This window comes from Hetaerina americana, unplaced genomic scaffold (genome assembly GCF_022747635.1).
Source record: "Hetaerina americana unplaced genomic scaffold, ioHetAmer1.1.p SCAF_14, whole genome shotgun sequence".
In the NCBI taxonomy this organism is placed as follows: domain Eukaryota; kingdom Metazoa; phylum Arthropoda; class Insecta; order Odonata; family Calopterygidae; genus Hetaerina; species Hetaerina americana.
In genome coordinates, this window is record NW_027286514.1 from 3,161,748 (window position 1) to 3,172,813 (window position 11,066).

The 11,066-nt window shown below is 35.9% G+C and overlaps 1 protein-coding gene across 1 annotated transcript; it reads right to left on the reverse strand.

Annotated features, from left to right (window-relative positions):
• Positions 1 to 306: 306 nt before the first annotated feature.
• schlank (ceramide synthase schlank) lies at positions 307 to 8,606 on the reverse strand. Its single transcript, XM_071583450.1, has 8 exons — positions 8,371 to 8,606; positions 8,072 to 8,192; positions 7,850 to 7,962; positions 7,622 to 7,730; positions 7,157 to 7,378; positions 6,932 to 7,050; positions 5,014 to 5,158; positions 307 to 2,044 (listed from the first exon to the last, which is right to left on the reverse strand). Exons 1-8 carry the CDS (start codon positions 8,547 to 8,549, stop codon positions 1,919 to 1,921), a joined length of 1,134 nt encoding a protein of 377 aa, XP_071439551.1. The 5' UTR covers positions 8,550 to 8,606; the 3' UTR covers positions 307 to 1,918.
• Between the last annotated feature and the right edge of the window lie 2,460 nt (positions 8,607 to 11,066).

Below are 11,066 nucleotides of genomic sequence, written 5' to 3' on the forward strand. Positions count from 1 at the left end.
CTTCGGAAAGACCAAGCTATTCCAACCTTCCTTTATACTCATTCATTGAAGCCAAGGTTGCAGCAGATATTTACCAGTAAAATTCCCTGAGATTTGGCTGATTTGTCTATAATAACCAAGTATTTTCTTCACTACTCATAATGAGGGAGTTCCACAAAGTAAAAAATACATTTACCCATTTTTCTCGGACATGACTGGACACAATTAGTACAACATACCTTATTATCATGCTGATACTATAAGTGTTAATGAGATCCTAAATGCCAAATGAGTTTCAAGGAAAATTAAAATGAGCTATACTGTGTTCTATCATTGATGAATTTATTGATTACAATTTTAAAAGCAAGAGTCAACAGAACTGAGGATGAGAAGGCATAAAAAAAAGAAGTTTCAAGTGGTCCCAGCCTGATGTTAGTCATGTTTTAATGTTCCAGGAAAGGAAATGAGAGGAATAACAACGCCTCTGGGCCTGGTAGAAAGTGCAGAAGCAGGCGGGAAGATTGAATTTGCAAGGGGAAAAACAACAATGATAAAGTTTGGTAGAAATAAATGTATTTGTGGCCATGTACTTCCGACAAGATGTATTAAATTTGCTTCTCTCAATGTACAACAGGTTAAACAAATATTTAGAAAAAATAAGCAGATCAAATACTTTAGACTTTCATAATACATGACAAATTGCAAGAAAATTTAATGACATAATTAGCAACTTTGGTTGAATCACAGCATTTTACTCACAAAAATGTGCCGTGTCCATGATTCAATGTATGTTTAAAGATAACAGGCTTAATTATGAAACTTGGGGCTAGAGATCACTTCACATGCACACTTGTCACAAACCATTCATCTTATATTTTAAACTTTGAGAGATTTATAAAATTTGGACTGCATAGCTTAAAACTCCCTTAAGAAATAAGTCATTGTGGAGCCAAAGCAAATGTAGTAACAGGAAGCAAAGCAATTTCTACTGAATATTGCCAATAACAATCCAATACTACAAGAATTAACAATAAAAAGAATTAGCAACAATAGTCTTAAAAATCAGTGAAACTCTTGAATGCAATTCCAAATATCACAATTGTACTGCAAAGATATATCCTTGGACTAAGTGGATCCATGTGGATTCCATCAGGTGTACCAAATGGCAACTTTGCACAGCAAACTATTCTCTCCCAACCTTAATTTTCAACTTGTAATGAAAAGCAACTCCCTCATACAATATCATTGAACTCCTTGTGGTCAATCATAACAAACGTTCTTGCTTTTAGATAAAAGAATATTACCTCACATCAATCACAAAGCACCACTTTCCTTGGTGGAAGTAATAGCTTGGCACACCAATGCACTTGTTTAGTATGAAAATATACTTAAGACACTCTTCTGAAATTCCACTGCACACAATTAGCCAAACACTGATAACAAACCTGTGCTTATCTTTTTTTGTTAATCGGTCCTCATACATCATTCCATTTCACTCAATATTAAGCACGCACAAAATAAAGGTGGGATAGAAACAGTATCCTTAGAGATATATTTGGATTTCTTTAAATAATTACTTCTAGAATAGGCACCACACATTAGCGGTGCAACATGGACAATTATTAGTAAGTATCCAAACACACAAAGCTACCAGACATACAATTTTGAAACACTTCTTCGTATTTCGAGGAAAAATAATGTGATGCTCAAAATCACACATTCTCAGATTCTCAAGTTGGAGAGGTGACACCTTCTAACACGGCTGCATTACAATAAAACAACACTTGCTTCCATTAAAATGCAAAGGAATGACATGTTGTGAAACACAGTCGCTCAGAGCTGCTGCATTTCATTAGCTTAGTCACACTCACAAACATTTGCATATCTCAGTTCATCAGCTCACATGACAGGAGTAACTTTTGCCACACTAATTATCGCTTTATTCAGTCACTGGGATTTTTGGAGAAACAGACCTTCCCTTAGGCTGTATGCCATTTGCAGCATCAGCAGCTTTTTCTTCTGAAGAAACATCATCACATGAGGAACTACGAATATCTCCCTCCATCTATAATGACATGAAAAATATGCATCAATGAACAACTGCTCATTACAACATATACACTAATAATGAAACCATCATTTTATATTTTCTAAAGCCAAGATTTCTTTATCAATGGTTTTAATCCTGGGACTAGTTTGAATCTGTATTAGTCTCAATCACTTCTCTTCTGCATACACATGCATAGCACAGTGATACCTTGATTATCACAGGATGGCCACTGAGTTGAATGAAAAATATTCCAAGGATTTTTTTCTTTTACAACTTTAAAACAAAACTGTTTTTGTTTACAGAGATCTTGTAAAGAAGACTTGCAACATACCAACAGCTAATAATGTACACAACTATGAAAGTTAAAAGTTCAATGACATTCAAAATCTTGCACTCTATTCATTGAATCAAATAGAAATTCAAATTTAGCCTCAGAAGGAATTCCTTGTGCAATCGAGGCTTTTAAAAATAGCATATAACCAACCACAGTTATCAATCCAGATATTGGTTTGATAGGCAAGGGTAGAGCTCTCCTAGTACTAAGCCCAACACAGGCTCAGTACTCTAGTATTCCAGTAAGTTCTGGTGCCTAAAAATGGCACTGTATGGGTTGGTAATCCAATACTCTACCCACTTGACTACCAAATTCCCCAGAAGATACTTATGAAAATTATTTCTATAAAAATTAATCATAATATAACTTGTTTCTAAGGTAAACCAAGTTTTTTTATTATAGTTACCTTGTGTATTGTTAGGAATTATGGTTATAGTAAGTAAATAATATTGAGACTAGGGATGAAATTTTGCTTTAGAAATTAATAACCCATTACATGAAATGAGCCCAGGGTGATAATATTTTGACTGTGGATGCAGGAGATCTTCAAAGTGTTAAGCTCATTGCCATTTCAGATGATCTGGATGTTTCAATGTCATTTATATCACAGTATTTTCAGACTAGCACAATACAAGCACCCACAACTAGAAAAGGCAATAAAGGAGGGCCTTGATTGAACTATCGAACAGCCATTCTGTAAAACACTTATATTAACCATGTGGATAGCCATACTTTATTTTTAAAAAGAACTACCCCTTGAAAGCTGAAGTTTTGCAGCTGGAACACACACTTAAAAAACATGTGAAAACTTGGGTCCCTTGAAAGTCATCAATGGTTACTCAATATAATACTGTTTGAATATTGAATAATACTCTTGTCCCTAATCAAAATCTAACATGTACACTCTGCCGGTCATCAATACTTTTGAATTCTTGAACGTCGCATAATTTTGCCAAACATTTCAAAGACTTCCCCCGACTTTTCCCGTTCAAAATAAATTCCCAGATTTTCCCAGGGTTTCCAATTCAGCAGCCACCATGAATCCACACATGAAAGACAAACTTGTCAGAAATCTGTGCAATTTGGAGAGGGCTAAGGATATTTCATTTCATCATTAATAAGCAATGACATAAAACAAGAAAAAAAGAATCTTAAGTTTTTTTAAAGCTTTCCTTTCCTATTCTGAAAAAGGTTATGGCTACATCAAGAGAGACTACAGGACAATAAGTTTGATTCCACCAAAGTCAGCCAAAGTTATTCTCAGGATCATCAACAAAAGAATAGAGAGTAGGGCAAATAATTACTTGGGGGACAATCAGCTTGGGTTAAGGAAAAAGAGAGGCACGCGTGATACCATTGCAGTAACGAGATCACTAATGGAGAAGAATGTAAAATACAATCAAGACTTATTTGTCTGCTTCGTAAATTTCAAAAAAGCATTTGATAGAGTGAATTGGAAAAACTAACGAGTCTATTGCAGATAATAAGAATAGATTGGAGGGACAGGAGGCTAATCTGCAACCTGTATATTTCTCAGACTGCTCAGGTGTTATCAGGGAATTGAGAGTCTGGATGGGCAATTTTAGGAAGAAGCATAAGGCAGGGTTGCTGTGCTGTTCTACACAAACGTGGAGGATATAATTAAAGAGGCGTGGGGAGAATTGGAGATAGATATGAAAGTCAGCAGGGAATTTGTAAAATCAGTTAGGTTCGCTGATGACCAAGATTTAGTTTGTCAGTCAGCCATGGGGCTGCAAGCATTGCTGAGTGAATTGGAAATTCAGTGCGACATATATGGGATGAGAATCAATATTAATAAAATAAATGCTAAGCAATTCTCCAGAAAGAGAACGGCTAAGCTTAACATTAAAATAAGAGAGCAGAAACTAGAGCAGATGGAACAGTTCCGTATCTCGGAAGTTTCAGGGACTGTAATAGAGGGTAGTATGTTAAGCAAACGAGGAAAGGGCAGGAATAGGATAGGGCTGTTGGATGGGATGAAGGGAAGAAGGAAGTACACGGAGATGAAAAGGGACTTGTGGTAGTGTATGATGTTGGTTTGTGTTTAGCTAGGAGAAACAAAATATTCATTAGGTACTTGTGTCCATCCAAAACCTAACTTAATCAGCAGATTAGTTGGTTATAATATTTAATGTGTCCAAAAATCCAGTGCACTCTAAAGATTTTGAATATATTTGTTTCTGGGATGTAGTATGCAGGACACAAAGCAAGAGTTAACAATAACAGCAAAAACAGTTGTTACAAAAGAACTTATAACTTCATCCACTGCTGACTCCGTTAAGATTAAAAAAAATTGAATGGCACAATTTCAGCTGAGTTTGGATTAACTAAATACATTATGTTATATGAAACAGAAGAGGGATTAGACTAAATTGACTCCTGATACTGAAAGTGAGGGCCAGGAAGGTGACAAATATGTTTGAAAAATACAAGAGTAGAAGAAGGACTACAGGAAGACAGACATGGCACATGCAACAGTAGCAATGCTGTTGCAGCTGCAATTTGTGGTGTTGATTTCATTAAACCATTTCTAACCAATAAAACTTCAACATTACACCCACACTCGTGTTTATGCAATGTAAAATAAATATAATTACTAGGAATAAACAAATCATAGATTTATACAAACCTGTCCAGCTTTAAGTGAGTTACAAACAATTTTCAAAATAAGATATGTCCATATGACATGTAGCAGAAGCAGCAAGGTGAGAAGAGAGTTGAAGATGTAGTAAGCGGGGAACATGGCCACAATGGCAGGAGCCTCAATTGTTGTGCTGAAATGAATGAGATAATATAAACAGTATAATTGGTTATCAAATACATTGGCAAAAAATAAATATCATATTTATAACACTTTAAAATCTCTCTGCAATACTGAAATAGATTTACAATAATTTATAAATATTGAAGCAATTATTAATTTCATTTTAACTACATTAAACTATTACACAGGCTCAAAACAATCTCGTCAGCATTAATCAGAGACGGTAATAGAAGGAGTGGATTGAGCATACATGAGGACCTCAGTGTATAGATCAAATTTGAAGGTTTTAGCTCTGTTGTTTCGAGGTCAATAAATACTCTGATTGTACCAATTACAACACTATTGGCATTTGAGAAAACTAACCAATCCACCCAGATAACAAATGAGAGTATTAACTTTTTTGATATAATAATTTTAATTAACACTTTACACATTGAAGTGTTTTGGGCCCAAATGGTCAAATCAGTAGGGACAAAAGAAAAAGAATTGTGTTAGGTAGAGATTGCACAAGGAGGGAATTAATGACAGGGATGCCAAATCAGAATGCTATGAAAAAGATCATTAAAACTTTGATATGAAGCGTAGTTGTGCCCGGCGAGGAAACATGGTCACATCAGCAAGAATAAGTAACAAGGAACTAGGTATGGTAGGTCAGGAGAGGGGATTGTTGCAAGAAAGATGAGGCTGAGCATTTTGATTGGTAATGGGACATGGAAGACTTCAATACAAGGGAGAACATTATGCAAGCAAAGAAGGGCATGGCAATGAATAATGTTGAACCCTTAGTGAGGAGGAAGGAAATATGCAGAATTGATGAAGGACTTGCAGTAGTTAAAGATTTCAGGTTATGATTTGTTTGGAGGTGTATGGGAATGTATCATTGTGCCATTACATAGACTGTATTAATAAAAAAACCTACCTTAACCAGTGGAAGGCAATAATAATAATTTAAGAATCTTTCAAGACATGAATATGACAAGCATTAGAACTGACATGAAAGCTATTAACAAACAAATATAAAAATTGGAGGAATTACTAAGGATAAGAATTGAGGTAGCCAGTGGGCAAGGAAGGCCAAGAAAAATGGACGAAGGAATTAGGTGAAGTGAAGAAGTAACTGATATTAACAAAGAAGTGAGGGGGCCATCATGATTACAAGGAACCACTCTTAAGGGCCTCAATGCATGACGTGGAGCAAAAAATGATCTTCACTGGACATGCTAAACATTAGGTTGCATTAACATTCTAATAATTCTAAAGACTAACAGCAATTGTTTATGAAATACTTATTCTCCAAAGCATTTTGCACTTCCATCCATTATTACTTTCTATTTGCTTTTTTATGGCTAGATTCATGAACCAATATGAAGTTAAAATTAATTTTTTCCGCATTTCGAAGAAAGCATCGCAGCTGAATCTGTGAAAACTAACTTCGTCATATCCCACAGTTAATTCCATATGTCACATTTTGATGGCATGAAACATTGCAATCAGTATGTATTCATTTATAATAGACTATTAACTAGTTTCATCCCACGCTATTCATTTAAAATAGTGTGGGATGCTACTATTTTTTTGCTCATCTTCCGCGTCAATTTCACAAATTTATATGCATCTTCTTGTCTGGACAAGTGAAGATGCAATGCATCGTTTGTTACAAAACACAATGGAATATGAAAACCATCACTTTTTACAAAAAACCAAATTTAGTCACACTTGAAAACTTTCCCTTGTGCAACCTAAATTTTATAATAATTGCTACATAGAAATAATATTAATGTACCTGTAAATGATCCAAAACGGGTAGATTCCAAGCCTTGTCACTATCCATGTAATGGTAAATACAGCGAAGATCGTATCGCATACACGCTGGTAACCTGAATACTTGGCCATTTTTGCTGCCTATAAATTATTTGGATCACTTTAATAGTCAATGAACTAAAACAACACAATGCAACTAATTAAAATGAGTCAAATATTTCCTTAAGTTGTTTTAAGGTCAATTTACCTCCAATAAAATATCTGCTATGTCGTGTACAAGAAGGACAAGGGTTCCAATACGAGTTAGATTACAAATCCATGATAAAGAAAGCAGAGAAATAGCTGCCATGTGATGAACGAACATTTGCCAAAAATCCTTTCGCCGGACATCGGTGAATTGAGAAACTGTCAGTGACCAGTAGAAGGCGAGGGATATCATGTAGTACCACCACACATCATCGGTAAGGGACTGTGAAATTTAAATATGATTAATATCGCTTATAACACGGAAAAATGTTTTACACCTAGAATTGCCAGCAGTGAATGTGTCAAATGATCTCCTCAAAGGCTTACACAACAATGATATGAAGCAAATATTTCTCAACTAAAATTTATTTTCATTCCAAATCAACATTTCAAAGGAACAAAGGCACATAATAAATGACAAAAATAACTATTACATAACAGAAACAAATCTTTGAATACAACTCACCTGGTGAGGATACTCATACCAACACTGGTTAATGTCCCATAGCCACGGCTTATCCCAAAGGCAAAATATACCACAGTGAAATGCCGTAAAATAATAAAAACATCTCCAACTGTAAAATAAAATATTGTAGAGATAATATCAGACTATACGAAACTACTCTTATGATTTGTTCTGCCAAGTCAAGGATTTCATAATTATTAGTGCCAGTAAAAAAATGCCACATTTTACCTATTTTCACAGAATTTGGTAAGTGTTGATGGTTTATCTTGAGAATGCCTAAGACGTAACCACCTCTCAACCTGCCTTTCGGTCCAATCCAATTGCTTAGCTAAACCTTTAATCTAGACAGAATTAAAGATTATAATTTTCCATACATTTCAAATGAAACAACTACATAAAAAGAAATATGATTACTTGAAATTCGCGTCTGGGAGTGTATTGACCCCTTACCTGTTTGTGCTTAATTTTCCCCTTACAGGAATACGCCTTCTCAAGAACAGCATTGTTAGGGGCTTTCTTTTGCCTAGAATTTTTAATACCTAACGACAATCCAATGGGAGCGAACCAGTAACTGAAATTCAAATTGTTTTGACAATGAGTAATTTCGAAATGAAGGCGTGGCCACCATCACTCAACACTCGTTTTCCATTCTCGTTTAAATGAAAAACATGGGCGAAATAAATTCCACCACTGGTTTTACAGCACTAACTGTCACATCACTCAACACTAAGTCATAAAAATGTATTTACCGTTCAAAAACATATCTCACGAGGAGTAAAACGAGTGCCATTGGCAGTGGGTAAATTAAATCCCGATAATCAGTGTGCCGAATTATATCATTCTTCTCTAAATCAGCCCATGTTGTATTCGGAGGTAGCCATACATCCTCACACCAAAATGCATTCGCCAACTGCCGTATTATACCCATTATTTCCAAAACTTCTACACCCGGGGAACCGCCACCGATAACAGGGAACTCCGCGTTTCGCCGACTAACCTACTAGTAACGCCATCAACGTTGCTTTTCGTAATTTACTTCTGATTACGTCATGTCCGGTCACGCTCGCTGAATCGATTCGCAATCATGACTAATAATCACCCAGGCTCATGAAATTTTTTGTCTTCAACGGGATTTTGAATTTTGAAAAGAATTGTGTTTATCGTGACATGTGACTTCAAATGGTTAAAATTTCAAAAGCTTTTGTATCACCAATCAAAGAGATCTTGAATTCATATTTTTGACAGCTTATTTTTGTTCTAAACTTAAGAACGTGCATTAGTGATATTTTAATATTGGATTTTCGTAATTAATGACTGCATATCAGCAGAATTATTTAATTAAATACCATATTTTGGCTCCTCTGCAAATCATTCAAACCAAAGCACACCGGTGAGGGCATCATAATTGGGGGAAAACTTTGTACAAAAATCTATAAATGCCAATCATTATATTAAATTGCATGATAACTGAATGACTGTTGATTACTTTTTTAAATCACTAAATATGAGCATTTGAACTTAAATTTTTAGTTTAAAACCTCCAGTTTTACCCAGATTTATGTTGTAAAAAATACATTTCCATTTATTTTTAGGCATTTATATGTTTTTCATTTCTTTCCAATTTCAAAGACGGTCACGACAATTTACTCAGGCCAAGGAGACGTAAAGAGACACATAAGGTTCGCAATTGATTATAGCCGCAAAAATGGGACAATACAGTGGGTATCTTACAGAATAGACGGGGTCGATTTGATGCGCGGAATTTTAAATCAACTTTAGTGCTTGGATGTCGCTAACATTTCGGAATCTTCTGTTTGGAAAATTAAATAACTATCATTATCAAGTCTTTTTACATTAACCATGTCGCTCAAAAATATATTAAACATCGCCTGATGTTTACGACTGTAATCCCGCCATGCGCATGCATTGTTCTTTTTGCTTCTACCAACAAAGAGGGAGTGGGATAAGGGGTGGGCAGTACACACGTTGACTCCTTCGGAAGCGATCGACGCGAGGTGGAGACAACTGTGTAAGGGTGCGAGATATCGAGGATGCAGAAGAATATATTTATTTCTACACGATACCCTGCAATCCATCGCTAGGGTGTGTTTGAGGGGCCGATTCAACACGAGGCTACTTTTGACACGGAAGACTTTCCCCATAGTGGGATCGGATATTATTATTATGATCCCTTATGTTTAGTGAGAGAAATATATTAAATGAAACTGTTCTCCGCTTAATCTCTCTAACTTTATTAGCATAATCTCTGTTAACCAAGTACGATGGGGCTAATAACACATTTTTAACATTCCAAATTATGCGAGAAATCCAATCAGTAATTTAACTTTCGCTCCACGAGCGATTTCCAACCAAGATCCTCTAATAATTTTGATGCGCTACTCAGTTTATCAGAACAACGTTTTACAAATCCATCCTCTGTAAGCTGCACGCGATCTAATTCGGCAATCAATCTAAATTCTTTAGGATCCCAATTACTAGGGGGTAGCGTAAACTTTTACTTGCTACCAAAAATAATTTAGTTGGAAACTTAGTTTTTATTGGTTATTCTTAAGACATGGTCACCATTTATGGTTATACATTTCTTCCAGCGTTTCTTGCCCTTTTGAAGGCCGTCATTGTAAAACTCAGCAGCTTATGTTGAAAATATTATTCAACCTCTTGAATGACGTCATTTATGTTGTCAAGTGTCCGACCCCACAATGGTTTTTTCAGTTATGGCAATTAGAAAAAGTCGCCTGGGGCGAAATCTGGAGAATAGGGCGGACGTGGCAAAATTTCAAAGCCACTTCTCTTTGATTCCTTAACCACACTTCGAGATGAATGAGCAGGTGCATTGTCGGCAAGAAGACGGATGACTTATGTGACTATAACCCTCCGTTTCTTTTTCAGAGCATCACGTATATTGTTCAGCTTTGTGCAGTAATATGCATCAGTAACGGTTTGATCCTTCTCCAGGTAGTCTGTTAAGTTGACTTCATGACAGTATCAAAAAAAAACAGACAGCATACCTTCCCTGCAGACTTCTGCACCTTAAACTTCTTTGGTTGAGGTGAGTAGCTGTGATTCCACTCATCTTTGATCTCTGAATCATATTCATAGATCCAATATTCTGCCATTGTTACCAGTGAACCAAAAACTCCTCTTCGTCTTGCTCCAAAAGATTGAACATCTTCCTTGACAGGCCCCTCCGTGTTTGCTTCTAAAAAGCTGTCAGCAGTTGTGGAATCCAGCGTACTGACACCTTTGACATGTGCAGTTCTTCGTGAATAATTTTCCGCGCACTGCCATATCTAAGAGGAGTCTCATTCATGATCATTTGGTTGGCTGATATTCAGTGTAATAGGATAAAGTGATCCACTTCCTTCACTGTGGTAGCATCATCCATGAGTGATGTTCCTCCACTTCTTGGATCACCTGTGAGGGA

Bases quoted from the DNA above. Each gene is read 5' to 3' on its own strand.
- schlank (XM_071583450.1), bottom strand. From the start codon at position 8,549: ATGGGTATAATACGGCAGTTGGCGAATGCATTTTGGTGTGAGGATGTA. The intron at 7,379-7,621 runs GTGAGTTGTATT...TAAATTTCACAG, and splicing joins GGTATGAGTATCCTCACCAG to TCCCTTACCGATGATGTGTG. The intron at 2,045-5,013 runs GTTTGTATAAAT...ATGTCATTATAG, and splicing joins ACTCACTTAAAGCTGGACAG to ATGGAGGGAGATATTCGTAG.